Source organism: Microtus ochrogaster, chromosome 7 (genome assembly GCF_000317375.1).
Source record: "Microtus ochrogaster isolate Prairie Vole_2 chromosome 7, MicOch1.0, whole genome shotgun sequence".
Classification (NCBI taxonomy): Eukaryota; Metazoa; Chordata; class Mammalia; order Rodentia; family Cricetidae; genus Microtus; species Microtus ochrogaster.
Window position 1 is genome coordinate 51,504,530 of NC_022014.1, and position 19,828 is coordinate 51,524,357.

Sequence of the window (19,828 nt, forward strand, 5' to 3'; positions counted from 1 at the left end):
CATTACAGATGGTTGTGAGCCACCATGTGGTTGCTGGGAATTGAACTCAGGACCTCCGGGAGAGCAGTCAGTGCTCTTAACCTCTGAGCCATCTCTCCAGCCCTTCATCTTAATTCCTAATTATAATAATTGATAGCCTAGCTCTCTGTCACACAGAGAGGTTAATTAAAAAGATCTTTAAATACTCTGAGAGTATCAAGTCTTGTTAGGAAAACTTAAGAAAGCAGCCTAAAGAATATGGAAATATAGGGATGTATATAAATTTATATTTAAATTGATTTTTTTCTGATTGGTTTTTAAAAGAAAGAGAATGGAGCATGAAATGATTTGGGGGCAGGAAGGTACAGGGAGGACCATCAAGAGTTTTTCTAGAAACGGCAGTTATGATGTCATATATAGACACCTTGGCAACCTTGAGTATCAAGTCAAAACACATGAGCTTTGTGTGTTCAGAAACATAGTTCAGAAACCACAAACTATCAAGGATCAGCATTTGTGGTCTATTTTGAACTTTGGCAACAGTAACTGAGAAATTTCACAGAGAATCCACCACAATTTTTATCTCAAAGATAAGCTGAGACTGCTCTTGTTTTCTGTCTGTCCAGACTGGAATAATCACATAGAAACTATATTATAACACTGTTTGGCCAATGGCTCAAGTGTATTCCTAGCTAGCTCTTATATTTTAAATGAACCCATTTCTATTAATCTGTGTATCACCACAAGACTGTGGCTTACTGGTTCTAGCGTTCTTCTCTTTTGATAACTACATAGTGTCTCCCTGACTGCCTTCTTTCTCTACCTCTGCTTAGAATTCCCACCTTGCTATATTCTGCCCTGTCATAGGCCAAATATTTTTTTATTAACCAATGATAATAAAGCATATTCACAGCATACAGAGGGGAATCCCACATCATCTCTGCTTTTCTGTCTAAATAAAAAGGAAGGTTTTTTAAGGCTGCTTTATAGGATATGACTGCATGTTATGCTGCCATATAAGTACACCAAGTTATGCAGTGCCTACAGCATTAAGTTAACCCTTAACAAAAGCCTCCTTATGGCCTGAACTCAATCACCTCAAATATATACTAAGTAAATGGAATGTTTTATTGGAATTGACTCTGTCTATCACAGGATGTGATAGGGTTTTCACACGATTTAAAACCATTCTTTCTCTATGGAACTGGAGGGAGAGCTCAGTGGTGAGGAGCACTTGCTGCTCTTGTACAGGACCTGAGTTCACTTTTAAGCACCCAATTCTCAACTCTCTGAACATTTACTCCCAATGAGATCCTAAGTCCTCTTCTGACCTTCCATGCCCTAGATAGTGTATGCATTCAGGCAATCACACATATAAATATTTGCAAAATAAAAATTCATACAAATAGCCATTCTAGCAATAAAAAAATGTTAAAAAGGTGCTTTCAACTTTTAACAAACATAGAACACAACAATACTAAATCAATGTTTTAATCTGTCTGGAAACAATCTAAGTATATGGAGCAGAGTGGTCTGACACAGATGCAGATTAGCTTGCATCATCAAACTTCAAAGTCCTGAGTTTAAGCACCTGAGCCTTAAACATGTTGACAGGAATTATAGGCTCTGAATTGAACTCCATGTCTAGAAGTCCTCCCATTTGTCCAGATCGTCTGGTATTCACTGACTGGGGTATTCAGGAGTTGAATTAAGGACTCCGGCTACAACTATGGCAGGAACAGGAGCTTCCTCATTGGCTAGCCATTCATCCTCTGATACATAAGTCTAGTCTTCAGCTACTGTGGGCTAACCAGAGTCAAGAGTGCAGCAGGGCCATGACCATCAAACTTGGTCTCTTGGGAACTACACCCAGCATTTTCAATGGCCTGATCATCATGAGGAGGATCTTGCAGGCTAGGGATGAGTTTGGGAATTGAACCGACTGTGGATGTACCTGGAGACATGGGCTCTACACCTGGATATCTTCAGGCTCTTCCATCTTGTCTGGATCCCAGATGGTAGTTCAAAAATGAAGGTCTGAACTTAACATAGTAACTCTTAATCTCAGGGTCATGGGTTCGGGACTCACGATGGGCACCAAATTGTAGTTGTACCAAAGAGTTCCACAATAACACAGAATGGAGTATAACAAAGTTTTATTTATTTGGGGATAAACTCACAGTAAGGGTAGCTATCCACAGTCCTCTGTGTACTCTGGGAACTGGAACCAAATCCAGCAGATAAAGGACCATGCACGCTTCTCGTCTGCACTTACAGTACATGAGGTCATGCCCAAAGTGGGCTGGTATCTTAAAGGCTATTTGCTGAAGGAGTTCCCCCAATACTTAAAGACCTTGAAGTTTTAATATACCCTTTTACAATAAAAAACAGCATGGAGGAAGAAGTAATTTCTTTGGTCCCTTGAACATTAAGGATTAAAGTAGTCTGTGAACTTAAGCTCGTCACTAATGTGTCATGTGACAGCTGTGACAGGATGTTTATCTGTAGACATAGAGACATTCAGCAAAGCCAAAGAGGAAACCACAGCAGACGACTCTGCTAGCCATAAGCAGGTTGGCGGGGGGGGGGGAGAATGCATACTATCCTAAAACATTGCTTAGTGATATGGCTTGAGTTCATACCCTGACTGAAGCTTTACCTACACAACCACACTCTACAATTCAATGAGGAAGATGTCATTATCCCATCTTGAACATGAGAATTGGCTTGGACTCAGAAAGGCTTTCAACTGCTCTCAGATCGAACACCTAACACAACACAATGTGTATGATCACCCTGAAACCCTCCTTTAACCTAGAGATGTATAAATGACTGGAAAGTAGCACAAACTTGCTAATATGTTGAAGAAACAATAAATCTTTTGAGACATTTAAAATAAGAAATTCTTAGCTTCGTGGAAAATAAAAAAAATATTTTTAAAAAGAACATGAAAAATATGAACCCCCTAGTACTTTTTTTAGGTGTAAGTTCAATATCGGATAGTACAAAATGACTCCTAATTCTATTATAATTCAACCTCAAAAACAAGATTGCGTTCAGAATCGTATAGAAAGGAGATGAGAAGAGATAGCAGTTTGGGCCTCTTGGCTTTGCTCGGAATATAACAAGAACATTGTGTAGCTAACAGATTCCAAGAGGAACACAAATCTAACTAATATTTCTGAGCATTGAGCATCACGCTGGGTGTAATCCTGGTAGAATTGCCACTTTTAATTACCTTAACCTTCAACAGAAGGGAAATTAAAACAGGTAAACAACAAATTACAAACTGTGTCCAGTTTGCCAGTGAATAATTGGCATTGATTTATAGGAGTGGTCAATCAGGGAAAGTCTCTAAAAGGTGCCATTTATTGAAAGATTTAAAGGATTAAAAGGAAATAAATATAATCAAGAATATTATTATATATAGTGAAATGGTACCCACCATGTCACTGCTGCAGTGTGACCAAAAAGACCATGTAAATCTAGTCACTGTACACTCTTTTGAAGACCCTTTTCAGCTTGAATAAAGCAAAGTTCAGAATATCCAGCATCCTTATCTCTTGAAATTGATTATATTTGCTTATGGGACAGCAGGTTACAGGAGATGTGGAAAGCTACTTTTCAACAATCAGAAACATGGTATATTATAGAATATGCTACCTTAGTATTTGGAGAACTGAATTGGGTCTACAACTCTGTAGTTTTTGTCACTGTTAAAGTAGTGCCAAGTTCATTGTACCTTCTCAGCAATGAAGCTGGCTAACAGTGAATGTCAGGTGGGACAGTGTGCATGGTTTATAATGTGAATTCACCAATATGATTTCCATGTACACCTGCCATTGAAATTGACAATGAATGTGCATTTAACAACCCTGGGATTCTGGGATCCATTTCATAAAGTCTCTGGGGAGACTTAAATAAAACATTAAAGATATAAATAAATAGAAAGCCAGATCCATCATCAGGAATTATCAAACCAAAAAGTAACTAGACCACAGAGGTTAATCTGATGGTAGGCAGTGTTATGCTTGTATAATGGTCTGGCATCAAACTCTCACGTCACGTTTCTTTAGCACATTGTTCTACGCAAAATCTGTTCCTTAGTGTTTATCAAACAAAAAATTTAATAAATAAAGGGTTTACATACTTTCGTTGAAATAAGAGTTAAACTTTGAGACTTAAAATTTCAGTGAGAACTAATGAACTTCAGATCAATGAAAAAAACAATGTGTACTTCAAAATTTGCCATCTTCATCAAAAAAGATACTTTTTAAGTTTGGAATCCCACTGATTTGAATACACTCACACACACAGTGTACGTACACACACACACACACACACACATACACACACACACAGTGTACGTCTCCTTACACTGAAAATCTTCATTTTATCAAGGAAGTCATGTAGGGCATACACAAAAGTTGTCTCATTGGAGCATACCTGAGCTGAAAAATCCCTTGTTGGTTAAGTGATATCTTAGCTTTCATAGTACCATAATTATGCATGTGTTTGCTCTATGCTGCTGTAAATCACCCTACATGTAGCCAATTACATAAAGTTATATACAATTCTGGTACAGTTACGTGCAGTATGTCATAATTGATAAATACGTGTTATTAAATTTATTTATCTACTATGCTATAGTTTTTAATAATTACTTTCAAAGTATACCTGTGACAGTTTGAATGCAATTGGCCCCCACAATCTCACAGGGGGTGGCACTATTGAGAGGTGTAGCTTTGTTGAGTAGGAACAGCCCTGTTGGAAGCATTGTGTCACCCTAGGGGTGGGTTTTGAAGTCTCTTTTGCTCCAGCTTTGCTCAGTATGACAGACAGTCCATTTCCTGTTGCCTTCTGATCAAAATATAGCCAGCACCATGTCTGCCTGCATGCCACCATGCTCCCTGCCATGATGATAATGGACTGAACTCTAAACTGTAAGCTGCCACCCCAATTAAATGTTTTCTTTTGTAAGAGTTGCCAGGGTCATGGTATCTCTTCACAGCAATAGACACCCTAACTAAGATAATACCACTATGTGCCAAAACGTTAACTACAAATTAATATGCCATGTTGATTTGGCAATGACATCCTCAGTCTCAGTCTTTGATAAAAGGCATCTGCTGTACTGTTTAACTATGCAATGTGGAGCTGTGGGTATATACATTGTCGTGTTTGCACAGCAATGACACTGCCTACCGACCTTTTCCTCAGAGAGCATACCCTCCAAATGCAGCCCCATCATTAAGTGGTATGTGACCGCACATTAATTTACATTGGTCTTACCTTTAGTCATTTGTCTCATCAAAGATGCACAGCATGGCCTTCCCATCAGGGGCGTGGTAGGGCTCTACATTAAGTTCAAAGACCTGCAACACACACAGGTCAGCCATGTTAGTCTAACACACCTGATTCTCTGTGCCATCTCAATTAAATTAATTAGAAAACACATGTATGTCCTTGCATTCTCATATATGTTTGGTGGGGCATGAGACCATCCAATGTTCTCATGTGATTCTGTCCTTGGTGAAATTTCTCAGCTGCTTGGAATGGCCCAAGCTGCACCAATTTTACCACGCTTCTCATAAGCTTTGACTGAATTCTTTCCCTATCCACCATAACTTCTTCTAATTAATTTTTCCTTCAAAGTTGCAAAGCATAGGCTCATCCCAGGTATTCATGTGAGTCTACTGTTTGCTGAGAGATTCTGGTGCTGCCTCTGTCTCTCTCCACTCCCACTCACAATACTTGGATTATTATGGCATTTTGAAGGTCGCTCCCCAGTATAATGTGAGCTACTGTCTCCATTCTCTGAGAATGGTAGAGGAATATGATCTAGAAGCTTGTCTCGGTTTGGAGGTGATTAATGTAGATTCTGATGATGAAGGAAATGAAAACGAGAAATCTGGATAAGTAATCACTGTTCCAACGAAAACAATTTCAACAAAAAATGAACCAGAGACGGAGAGAACAAACTGATAATGCCAACCACAAATAAATTATTCCCAAGTTTCAAAAACAGACCTTGTGATAGCATTTAAAGTTTTGTGGGGTTTTGATTCATGAGACTTCTGAATATAACCACGATGGGAAGGGGACACAATTGTCGCCCTACCTGTCAGGGTGTTCAAAGAAGAAAAGGTTTCAAATAAATGCAGAACTGTGCCAGGAAATGATTTGGTAGACAAACTACCCAGAGCTTCATAAACATAGAAGACAAGACTAATTTCCTCTTTGTCATATTCCCTGGGCCAAAGAATGCATGTCTTCCAAGACAAGCTGTGATAGTACCTCAAAGAACAATAAGCCTTCAGTAATAAATACAAAATATCTGAGTGGAAGGGTGTCTTCATACTGAAAGGAAGAAATCTACACCACAAATCATCTAGACAACTAGTTCCCAGAGTGAGTGCTCTTCTCTAATCTCGCCACCCAAATATAGCTGCTATTCTGCGGAAAGTCGTGCTTTTGCTTGCTTCATTTGAGACCTTTACATATGTAATATCATCTTAGCAATAAAGAAATGTGCCTCCAACTATGATTGTCTATAAATGTGTTATTCATTCTCTTTATCTCTGCATATCATTTTTTCCATTTGACGTCTCAAACACACCAGTCCACCATATGTCTAAAGGTAAACTCACAATTTTACATCCTTAGACTCTACTTACACTTGTCCCTTTGTCAGTGGCGGAAGCTTCCTACCTACTAGTTAAAAAATCTAAAATGCTGGAAATCAGCTTTGACTCAGTCAAATGAAAGTCCTAAATTTCTGCTGTCCATACAACAACTCTGTACTCAGAGTAAGGATAAAAGGGACTAGGAGAGAAACTAAATAGGAGGAATTGACCTCTGCAGTGAAAACATTTAAACAGTCTTCCACACTCTTCGGTCCACATATGGGAAGCTTCAGGGCAGCTGATGGTGTCTTTCTTGTTCTGAATCTGAAGACTCAAGCACTGGGATTCAGGAAACACAGTTCCAATCCTAGGGCAGAAGGCTGGCATCTTAAGTAGGCTGATGAAGCCTGTTCTAACTCTTCTTTATTTAATTCTATTTGGTTCTTCTATTGATTTGGTGATGGGAAAACTCTGTCAACCATTCACATCTAATTCCCAATAATTGGGTGAAAGTTATCTACAGTAAGGATAATATTCTCTACTTAGTCCATGTCCTCAGAAGATCTCATTTAGAAATACACTTGAAGATATTTTTTGGGTGATACTTGGACAGATACCTAGGCAACCCATGGTCCAGTCAAGTGGACATGTAAAGTTAACCAGAGTAATCACCACAACTCAAATATAGGGGTTCAAGTTGCTCAATGTCATTATCATTATATATATATGACTTCCATATATTAACTCTTTCTTCATATATATGGGGAAGATTTCATTCATATGTGTGTGTATATGTATGTATGTATATTTAATTATATATAATCTCCATGGTTATTTCATTGTATTCTTCAAAGCCAGTCCCCATTTACCTCCCACCTGTTAGTAATGCAGCTTGCTCTATCGAATTTCTTTGAAACTCCTTTAGCCTACAAAACTATCTTCTTCAAAACATCTTTGGACCTCCTCTATGAGGGTCTTTCTCATCCTTAGGATATCAGATATGAGCTTTTTAATACACCAGCCCTTCTTGCTATCCAGACTCATCTAGTTATGGGCTCATGCAGTGTCCAGTATTTCTCCACCTAGGACTCTTTACCACCATAAGCATGAAATTATTTACTACAGCTCCTCTTGAACAAGTTAATGACTTAGCTCAAGAAATAAATTCACCTTGCATACAACTGCAGCCTTTGCACTCTGCTTTGCACTAGGAACTCAGTGAAGGTTGGGTGAGCAGGCTAGAGATGAAGCTCAGTGGTCAAGTATTTGTCTGGTATACTCACAGCCCTTCAAACACAACACATACAGAAAAACAAACATAAGCAGACACATAACAAATATTGTCTTTTGACCAAATGATGAACCTATTCCTACTGGACATTTAGAACCACACCCAGCAGCTGCCAATCTGGAATACAAGACATAGCTCCATGTCACCGTAGACCAGGTCTAATAAATGTACTTTCAATCAGCCCATAAGCTCTACATTGGGTAAGAAGAATTAATTCAAAGCAATTTCCTGTCTTGGTCAGGATTGCCTTTCATCAAAGCAAATCTCACAATGATTTTTTTCTCAAGGTGAGCAAATATTGCTGCCTTTCTGAGAGAAAATGTCTTCACCTGAAACCATTTGACTCATTTCTTAGACTTTCAGAGTAGATCCAAAGGCTGTTCTGCATAGTTCTGCATAGTTCTTTTGGACTGTGGGGTTTAAATCTCTAAGCTCGGAAGCTCCATTTGTAAAATTAGAAACCTACTGCACATAAGGGGTGTTTGAGATCCTGGAGTGATGGCTCAGCAGTTAAAAGCGTGAAGTACTCTGCAGAGAACCTGAATTTGGTGCCAAGCTCTAAAGTCAGGCACTTCACAATGATCTGTTACCCCAGCTCCAGGGTGGCATATCTGGAACACACATACACACACTTTTTAAAATAATGTGTGTGTGTATTAAAGTCTAATGTTTCAAAGTAACTTGCCTGACTTAAAAAGCAGAACCTATATAATTAGGAAAGCCCTGTTTCTTTCTGCGGTTCTCAGGTACCTCTTTTTCATTGAATTTCTGTCATGCAGGTTGAAATTATTTCTGCTGAATAGCACGTATTCGATACAAAGCAGGCATTTACAACAGGGGTGATATGGCCGACTAGACTGACATTTCAGCTTTTTGAGCTGGTATTGCAGTTCCTAGAATTCCCTCCCTGAATTAGTCTGGCCAATAATGGGAGACAAGTGAGCACCGTCTCCCCTGGAAGGTGGGTGTCCAGCACCGAGAACTGCTGGCGCTCACCAGCCAGCTCACCTTTTTAGTAGGGGATTGCATCCCAGACTTAAGCTCCCTGACTCCCTCAGAACCCTCCTTCAGCTTCCCCAACACTAGGGCCAGATGCAAGCATAATGAAACCACTACATTTCCTCTGCTGAAGCCGAGGCTTGGGAAGGCAAGTGCCTCTTACAGGCACCACTCCATGTCCATCTGTCTTTTCTCCTTGCTTTGCGCTGCAGATGTCAGGCTCTAATACCTAGCACCAAGCCTTGCGTAGGCCACTGAATCAACTCCACCTACCATGAACAGCCAAATCCCTATAATAAAAATATGCAACCCTACTATTAGAGACTCGCCTTCTCTACTTTGTTCTTAATCAATAAACTTCTAAGGAGTTTTCTACACATTGGCATCTCCCAGTTTAAACATCATTCTCAGAAAGTTGGTGTGTCTCTAAAGTATAAAAAAAAAAGACGAAGTGATTTTAGTATATGGTGCCCAATTATCACTTTTTTAAAAATGTTCAGAAAGCTTGTACGAACTCAAGTACGGCTTTGTGGTAGTTTGTATAAGCTGACTAGTTCACAAACTCAAGAAAAATAGGAACCCTGAGAATCTGAGCTCTGAGGCCAGCTTTATAGCTTTTGCTCAATTGCATGAAATGCATCTCCATTTTCATGGGAACAATACACATCTCAAGCCCATTGGCGGAATGTGTCTAAGAAAGAATGCCAGTGAAACTGAGACACCAAAATACCCAATCCAGTGTAAGAGTAGAATTGAGCTCAGGTCTCTCCCCCACCCTTGATCCTTCAACCCAAGTGACTACAAGATCAATAAACTGCCTCAAACTCAACCATGACTTAGTAGCTTTAAAGTAGCCCATGCTCTAGTTCATAACCTGAGTTCATATTCCCCACACTAACCTGAAATTCCAAGCAAAGAAATTAGCTCTCCATGGCTTCTAGCTAATGGTACCAATTGTGAACATCAACTCTATAGGAAAGTATCTTAAATGCAGGCCTGAAATAATTTCTTCAGATAATAATCCAAGAAATTTAAACTCAAAGTCAAAGGGAGACAAGGCACGTAAAAGCAAACTCCATGAACAAGACAGCAAGCATAGAAACTAACTGTCATGGAGACTTCAGATATGGGAGTAAGCGGGAAAGATGGTAACAAATATTCCTGCTATGCATTAAAGAATCAAGCATAATAATATAAAGTAAATAAATATTTAAAGTGGATAATAAATTAGAAAATGAACTAAACAAAATGTCTATGAATAAAAATATAACCTCACAAAGCAAAACCCCAATGGGTATGAGATGGAATGGATAAAGATAAATCAGTATGGAAATATATTGAAGAATTATTCAGAAAGCAGAAACAGAATGATAGACATGCCAGAAAGAGACTGTCTGGTCTAAATGAGAGAGAATACTATTGCAAATGAGTCAAAAATAATTTTCAAGCACATATCTGCCAGATGCTGACCAGCAGTGAGGATAGACACAAAACTTTCAGTTAGAGTAAGCAAAGGTAAATCCATGTATAGGGACTGAGGAGATGTCAGTCAACAAAGGGCTTTATCATGCAGGCATGAGAACTGAAAACTATAAGACAGTACCATTCACAGACTACTGCTCATTGTTACTGTACGAGGGTGGGTATACACATGGCGTGGTGCCTCTTTGAAAGTCAGAGGAGAACTTTTTCAGGTGTTGGTTCTTTCCTTCAACTCTAGGCTCCAGGAGTGAATTCAGGTCATCAGGGTAGTGTAAGAAGCTCTTATAGCACCTAAGGTATCTCCGGCAGTTACATAGTCTCTAAAGGATACCCAGCATCACTAGTCATTGCACAACTCTCTGTATTAGATAGCACCTGGTCCCCAAATTGTACATTTAAGACATTTATAACCTCAGCTTCTGCGAGACACAGTGGCGGTACAGCTTGGCTGAGGCCTCTATTTCAGATCTTCTATGGGACTGCAGTTGGTCAGGACTGGCATCTTGTCAATGATTTGGCCAGAGCAAAACTCAGTTCCAAGAACATCATGGCTAGAGGCAAGATTTTATGCCTTTCAGACGATTGGTCTGAGTACATTAGCCTCTAGTGGGCAAAGGGCAGCCCTTGGTTTATGGATTTTAAGAAGTCATCCATATGATGAGGTATGACACATAGCCACAACTCAAGGAAGCGGGAATCAGAATATAAGTCCAGTCTTCATTTCCTAACTGGATAAGTAATAGATCATCACTGTTGCCATATCCAATTTGTATAGAGTCCTATATTGAAGGGAGGAAATCAATTAGGGGCATGAGTACTAGAGAGCAAGGATCACTAGGGACTATCTTTAATCCTATTTTACCAGACTTATTAAAGCCACTTGTCTTAGATCTAGCGGTTCGTGGGTACTTATTCAAGGGAGAGGAAACCTTCTCAGAAATACTTGCATTAAAATTTTCACAGTACTTTGTACAAAATAGCCATAGACTAAAAACAACCAGATGTCTAATAAACATAGATTGGATAAACAAATCATAGTCTGTTAACCATTACTAAGCAATAGGAAGAATGAATTACTGATGAATTCAACCACATGAAACAACAGTGAGCACCCCAAAAGTCAGAAAAGTCTAAAAATGGTGACATTTGTTATATGAGGTTTGAAAACAAGCAAAACTAATCTTCAGTGATAGAAATGGAGGGGGGCATGTGACTTGGGAGGGAGACAGTTGGAACTTACAAGATGTATGGTGGTGATGTTTGAGGGGTGACGATTGCATGAGGCTACAGTTTTCAAAATACATTAAAAGCATATAATTAGGATTTGTGTGTTTCACTATGTAGTTTTCACTTTAACTGAAAGTAATCTGGGCGCTAAGGAGATGACTCTGTACATGTTGAGCAAACATGAAGCCTGGGGTTCAGTTCCCTAACACGCACAGAAAAAGCTGAGCATGATGGGTGTACGCCTCTGACCCTGGGGCTGGAAGATGAAGACAGGAAAACTCCAGGGGCTTGATGGCCAGTCTAGGCTATCATGATAAGATGACAAGAAAGATAGACAATTGAAATATGATATCTAATGACATACTTCTTTTTAACATGAAAAAAAATTCAGCACAAAGTAGGGTATTGCACACCTTTACCCCAGTACTTGAAAGACAGTGGCTGGTTGAGGTTGAGGCTGGCCCCGTCTATATTGTAAGTTCCAGGCCAGCCAAGACTACATATTGAGACTCAGTATTAAAAAAGAAAAACTAACATCAAAATAGCACAAACATGACTTAAAAATAAATGATACCAAGCAGAGCAATTAACTAGACTAACTAGTCTTACTCAAAGACAAAGAACATGGTACCAATACTTGAAGTGCACAGGGTCATAGGTTTATAGGGTTTATAAAAACTGACATTATCAGACTCAAAGAAGGTAGTTTGTTTCAACTTTTGAAGAATTGATTTCATACAGAAAGCAGTTTCTATTATTGGATTGTTAGTTCAAAGACAATGTTCAAAAGTTCAGAATCAATAATGAAAACATATAGTAGGCATGTCTAGGAATCTATTCTGGGGGCTCTCATATTTTTAGAAAGTAAGGAATAAGAATAGCTTTTGATAAAACTTAGAGGCCACAGGAGTAATCATAGTGCAATTTTTTAAAAAAGTTATGGATATATTGGAAGTATTTTCTGGGGATGCTGTTAAGATGAATATGAGTGCATATGTTCTAGAAATGTAAGGATTTAGGAAGTGGCACATATTGGAATGGAAAATAGTTGGTAAATTTTCCTAAGCTGTTTGAAACAAAAAGTCAGGAAGGAATTTAGGAACTGAAAATAAAGATTAAAAAGGCCTATGGGGGAAAAATTAGTTCTGTGAATCTTGAAAAGACCTCTGGTGGCATATAGTGCAAGGGAGAAAAAGACAGAGCCAAAAGATTTAAAAAGGGGGTAAAGCTTAAGCCTTTATGTGAAATAAGAAAATACCAAAAAAGTCTTATTAAAATCAACCTGAAAAGAATTATAAAACATGTATTATGATATAATTAATTTTAATGGAAATAAGATCACAGATGTGTGATGTATAAAGCTATCTGGGAAATATTAAATTACTGAAATGCATCCAAAAAAACATAACAAGACAGACACAATGATAATGGGTTGAACTCAAATCCCATCAAAAACCCCTTGGCCAGTGAGACAACTCAGTGCAGAAAAACACCCGCTGCCAGTTCTGATCTCCTGAGTTATATGCGGTCCCATGATGGAAGGAAATAGCGGCTCTAGAAAGTTGTTGTCTAACTTCTTAGGTACATTATTGTACATAAATGTGAAGGAGTGCCTGTATACACACACACACACACACACACACACACACACACACACACACACACAATAATAATCATAATCATGATAATAAAATGAATAAACGTTTTTAAAAGGGTAACAAAATAATTCCATGTTTCCTTGTAATACTTAAATTCAAGACTGCATGGAAAATCAAAAATGGTTAAGGATTTTAGAAGAAGCTAAGGGTAGTAAGATTTACCTTACCGGATATATAGAACACTAGAACCCCAAAGTAAGTTGACAGACCATTTGTACTTTTCAAGAATGGACAACTAAAATAATGAGACTGGACATCCCCAGAAAAGAAGAGTAAGGCTATGACGATGTCATGTATGATAGAGCTCCAAATGTTTTTCACATATAATGCTGTCATAACAATCTGTGTCACTCCAACCCTAATATCAGCCCATGCACAAAACCCAATAATAAGCAAGTTACAGGCTAAGTGAAAAAACAAAGCCTATGACTTTTAAAGACAATGCAGAGAGTCATGATTACACTGTAGGGACTATTGCTTCAATAAATTACAAAAGGCACAAGCCTACTTGTCTACATAAAACCTGGAAAGGTACACTGATGTTCATAGACAATGCTAAGTATAGAATAAACAGACAAATCACAAAGAAAAGAAAAAAATCATAAATATACAGAACTACAATTTTGCCATGTGTATTTATAAATCACATCTAGAACATTGAAAGTAAAAAAATAAAATAAAATAGACAAAAAAGGGTCACTGAAGAAAACCTCACATGGCTTCCAAGTAAACTGACGCTTCTCTCTCTGACTAATGAAGGAAATAAAATTGTTAAGGACAAGAGCATCCTCTCTCTTTAACATTACCAAAGTGGAATGATTGCTACTTTCTGCATTGCTAGAGGAGAAGTCAAGTTGAGCAATCACTTTGGAAGCTGTGTGATATGTTCATATACTGTAGCTCTGTCTATCCCAGAACTACCCAGTCTATTCTATGCCTGCAAGAGTGTTCTGCATATGCACACAAGCAGGCATGCTCCAAAGTGTAAATAGACAAACTATTAATAGAAACAAAAACCTGGAACCAGATGTCTAATGGAGCAATACAAAAATATATCATAGCATATGGTGACACCAAAAAAAAAAAGAATAAACTACAGCCATCTGATGGGGGAGTGTGAATCTCAAGAATACTAGGGACTACACAATAGTTAATAAAGACATGTATAAATGGAGTTATTCTTGGTAGAAAGTTTGTAACATTCAGAAGGGAACAATGCATCAAGGAGACAAATGTGTAGCTGTGAAGAAAAGCAAGAAAACAATAAACACAAAATTCCTAATAGTACTTATTAATGAGAGGGGAAAGAGATAAGTGGGAGGGAGGAGATGAGCTGTGGGTACCACAAAGATAAGCATTTCCCTTTTATTCTTCAAGAAAATGGGGAGCATGAAGACACCATGCTTTGCCAGCATATACCCTCTTTATATTTTTATAAAGACTGTACATTTATTTGTAGAATTTAAGGGAAACTAGCTTTTGAAAAATCAGAAGCCCGAGTAACAGAGACATTAGAGAAGCAGCTATCTGTAGACAGCATCTCCATCATCTGCTTCATAGCCCAGCCAGCATCAGTTGTAGGTACCTTTTTGCTGGAGCTTTTCTTTTTGTTTCCCTTAAACCTTCTTTGTAGGTTGCTCACTAGTGCTGTCTAATTAGTCCCTGTGGGCACCTGAGTTTACAGCCCTGTGGTTAGGCAGCATCTGCAGATGTGTTGGTACCACTCATCAGCTACTGAGCCCAGCACACTGTCCTTCCACAAACTCACACTGAAAATGATTCCTTTTAAGACTTGACTTAGGCCCTTAGCCTTCCTTCCTGGTCATTCTCTCCCTTTCTATGTTTTGTTCTTGGAGGCTGCATTTTTTTCTGTGATAGTCCTTTCGTTTTCCCAGAGTCCTCAGAGTCCTCAATGTTTCGCCACCAACAGAAAATCTGCTTTCATTTTTATGCCACATAAGCAGTTATGGTCTAGTTGCTGATCTGTGGTCAGAAATGGATAGATATCACTTCACAAGTATTTTGCCCTCTATGATTCCCAAGGCAATTGCAGGAATTTTTTTTCTTAGCACTAAGTTTAGCATGTGAGCAAACTGTAATGTGTCACCCTGAATAACAGAGGCCATATACCAGCATGGTTCTTACATCGCCTTCTACAATGGAGCTTTTCCACAGTAGCTCCCTTTCTTATTGTTCTGGTACCTCCAAGGCTGGGGTTGCCTCAGAGCCTTTCTGATGACCCAGGGGCATTCACTAATAGACAAGGATAAAGCAAATTCTGGTGCCTTAAATGACAGCATCCTATCCCCTGTGACATCTAAGCCCTGCACATATTCTTTGTCGAGTCTCTTTCAGTCTGCCTCCAACTGTCTCTTCATGAATTCTCTCACTGTGAAGGCTAGGTGCAATGTACGAGCATATTCAATCTATGTGGGATTTGATGTCAATAATGCTAGGTGCAATGTATGAGCATATTCGGTCTATCTGGGATTTGGTATCACGAATGTAAACACTTAAATTTGAGAACGGTTGTGTGACTTGTGACAGAATGTGACATGTGCTTCACATGGTCATGTACGGTGCTAGCTCTCTCTCTCATTCAGGGACACATCCTGGAAACAGAAGCACTAAATCCATGAAGAAAGAATAGCATTTATTTACAAGGTAGCAATATAGAGGGGGGAAACAGTTTTCCTAGAAGTGATACAGCCCAGTAAGTAACATATTGACTTTGATTTCTACTAAATTTTGTTAAAGTCTGGTTTCTGCTATTTGACTGTAAATATAACCCTGATCAAGGCTCTTAAGAATAGTTACCTGTTTATAACAACCAAAACTATAAGGGCACTAAATTAACTGGGTTTTAAGAAGAATAAGATCCCACATATGATGCGTGTTTACAGTGTCACCTCATAAATCTTCAGTAAAACTAGAGAATATGGTTGTAGGAAGAAATAAGACCAGAGCCAAAAATTTAATTCAGAAGGTAACAACTTCAAGTAAAAGTCTGGCAATCCGAGTACAATCCTGGAATTTCGTGTCAAAATGGAGGAGAGACCCTCCACATGTTCACAGTGGCACATATGCCTGTCCATCACACAAAAGTGATAAATACATTTCTAAAAGAAGAATAAAGACCAACAAAGTAAATCAGATCAAATTTTAAATGGTTGGGTAGTATAGGAGTTCAAAATCTTCCTTAGGAAGATCAGGGAGGTTTTGAAAGGAAAGATATTCTCTATCTGTCTGTAAAGTCCAGTAAAGTGAAGGAAACACTGAAGACAAATGGTTACAAGAAGGTCTAGTAGTCTAAATGACAACCTAGTCTACAAAAGAGAGGGGGGTGAGTTTAATGCTGGGTTAACTGGTTAAATAAGAGGCGATAGAGGTAGAAAGGGAATGAAGGAAGCCAGCAGTGTCGCTGATGAGCTGGGCAGGAAGTAGTGTTAAAAGAATGGAGATGCATGATACAGGGAGAAAGAGATTTATATTAGTAGAAGCAAAGATAAAAGAAAACTCCAGATAATCTACTTTGGTCATCCAAACTGTAGGAAACAAGGAAGGGAGGGAGGGAAGGAGCATAGATAGATAGATAGATAGATAGATAGATAGATAGATAGATAGATAGATAGATAGATAGATAGATAGATAGATAGATAGATAGATAAACGGAAAATGGCCCCAAATTACCTGCCTGTCTCAGAAGCAAGATCACCAACATGAGACAAGCTCCTGGATTAGATGAAAATATAGAGACTTGGTACCCTGCATAGGCACCGCTTCCTCTTGTGCTAGTAACAAAACTTCGTCCACATTGCACTGAGATTATTCCCAGGCCATGCGAAAGGCCCTATGCAAATGAAGTAAGTCCTATAATAAGAAAAAACATGCCTGACTGGGCCAACCTTGGTGAAGGTCTTGTGATGAGACCATGGGTTGGAGAGATTGTCACCACACACAGGGAGTGAGATCAGTAAGAAAAGAATGAACTAAGTAAAATGGAAAGCCTTTTGTAAAGAAGTATGGTGGCCCTGTGGAGTTATTATAAGGCGGGGAAACCCTCAAAGACAAGGCTGCTTCCTGGAAGTGGTTGAGAACAGGAAGGGTGCAGGAGCCTTCCCAGAACCTGTCTTGATATCCAGGGATCTCTCTATGGTGATAACTCACTAGCTAGTTTGTCCTTGTGACCATTTTCCTGAGGCACTAAAGGGTTTGCTCTAGCCATGTATGGAGTGGTAAAATAGAACAGGTAGCCAGCCATTGGCAAAAAGGATGATATCACTTTTCACACATTCAAGAAATATGAAAGTTGGAAACATTAACTAGGGAAACTGACCTGAAGAAGAAGAAGAAGAAGGAAGGCAATTCTCTAGTCATTACTGGGTCCTGCTCCTTGGCTGAGCTTCTTTTATGTAACAGAGAGTCTCTTTATGAATCCCTTTGTGATAACACTGTCAAAATCTAGAATATTAACGGGGATGATTGAGCTTTTTCTCATTAAAGTGGGCTAGTCAAAAAACTTTTGGAGGCATAGCATCCCCTGCTTTCCCATTATAATTAGCATAGAATAAGGTTAATTTTTCTTGCAATCAATAAAATTGACTCATTATTTTGCATTTTCAAAAATGCATAGAGACATAGACTCAGTGCTGAACTGTAATCAAGATATCTATCACTGTTCTGCTACCCAAAGCGATGCCTCTTCATGTCCCAGCGAGTTCCCCTCTCAGATCCAGGCAGCCCATAGTCTATTCTAAATCTACAAGGTTCTATAAATCTAAATCTTAAAGTTCTATAAGGTAAGACTCAAGAACTCTTTTTTGCTGGGATAATAACAATGCCAACACCAGAACAGGGTGACTGTCCCTAATTTGAAAAGTCTCAAAACCCCAAAACAATTTAGTGCCACTCAGAGGCCATTATGAGTTTTCAGATAAAGTGCTCCAGCAAGGTCTACTATAACTTTGCTAATAATTTCCAAACTTGGAAACATGTTTGGTTCCCAAGAATGTCAGGTAAGTAATATTCCACCCAAAATCATAATGTTTTAGACCAAGTCATATTTCTAATGCCAGGCCTGACTTAAGCTTTATAGGTAAAGAAACTGAGGCTTTGAGAAAAATTAGGCAATTCTTTTTTCTTTCTTCTTTTTTTCTCTGTGGTTATAATGTTATAGGTCTGAAGTCACTCAGAGATTCATCAGTTTGACCATGAATAAATTTTAATAAAGAAAAGTTTTTATTAAATAGCAGCCAGGACAATAGAAACTGGCCAAGTCCATACCTGAGATGTATATGCAGAGTATGATGCCAGATTCCATTAGTCAGGGGCTTACTAAAGCAGAACTGACAAGACTATCTATTTTATACCTTCATCCAATCAGAGGCAAGCACGCATCCTAATGTACATACTTTCTGCCTGCATGTGATGGAGCATACATGCTGTGCAATTGGGGCAACCAAGCTTGTTTACAGAAGCAAAGCCACACAGCTTATTACCTTACATGAACAACAGGCCCAGCACTCCAGGAAGTTATCTGTCCTTGGGCAAGTGGGGCTTAGAGGATAGGGGCAGATTTGTTTTATAGGTATCTTAGACACTGTACTTTAAACTTAAAGCATTATATCAGTCATCACAATAAAGGGACACCTCCCGGCTTGATTTTAAGACTGTCTGACTCTTAGATCTATCTTTTTTATTTTAGATGATCTTATTTTCAATTGTGTGTGTATATGGTGGAAGGGGGTTCATGGGGCAGGACGTACATGGGGTTGTATGTGCATTTGAGTGGAGATGGTGGAAGAGGCCAGTAGAGGGTCTCGGGCACCCCTGGACCACACTTAACTGCTAAGCCATCTCTCCAGCCACCTAGATCTATTTTTTAACTTTGTTCTGACTGTGCCTTGTTAAGATCCAGACAAGAGGACAGATAGAAAACATTCTAGAAAGGTAGGTACTAGAATCCTCATACTTTTAAAAATAGTGATAACCATAGAGGAGAGCTATCGGTAAAAAGTTGTTTAATTTTACTAATAAAGAAACTAAAACAATCATCAGGTATAAGATGATAAGGCTATGATCCCAGAATACCTTCCTTATCACCTTTGTGAAACGTGGAGAAGATAAAGTCTAGAGCCCTGACATCTGTCGCAGACCTGTATGTTTGTAACGCAGAATCTAGACAGATTAGGTTCCTGTGCTTGCTGTAGTTGTTGCAACCGCCATGAGCATCTGCTTCCTCAAATTCCTTCAATCTGCGGCTTGTATTTCAGGTTGGAGTCCCCAACACGATCTCTAGTGATGGAAGCACCGAAAGGGGTAGAAATCAATGCAGAAGCAGGCAATATGGAAGCCACCTGCAGAAGTGAGCTGAGACTGGAGTCTAAGGATGGGGAGGTAAGGAGTGGGAAGGTCAGAAATTCCAGTCTCCTGGCCTGAGGAGCCAACCTCTCTCCTAGGCTGGTTTGTACTGAGGATATTCTTACATAGTATCAACCCAAGGAGTTAACCACGAGGCAGTTAAACAGAATGAGTAAAAGACAAACACATAGTGCATAAGAGTTCTG

At 38.9% G+C, this 19,828-nt stretch overlaps 1 protein-coding gene across 2 annotated transcripts in view; it reads left to right on the top strand.

The window, feature by feature from the left end:
* Sgcd (sarcoglycan delta) overlaps nt 1–19,828 on the top strand; it is a 542,538-nt gene that overhangs the window by 514,199 nt on the left and 8,511 nt on the right. For both annotated transcript variants that reach the window (XM_026780496.1, XM_005350200.2), the window contains exon 7: nt 19,535–19,658. In XM_026780496.1, the coding sequence (XP_026636297.1) occupies nt 19,535–19,658 (124 nt within the window). The remainder of the gene's footprint in view (nt 1–19,534; nt 19,659–19,828) is intronic.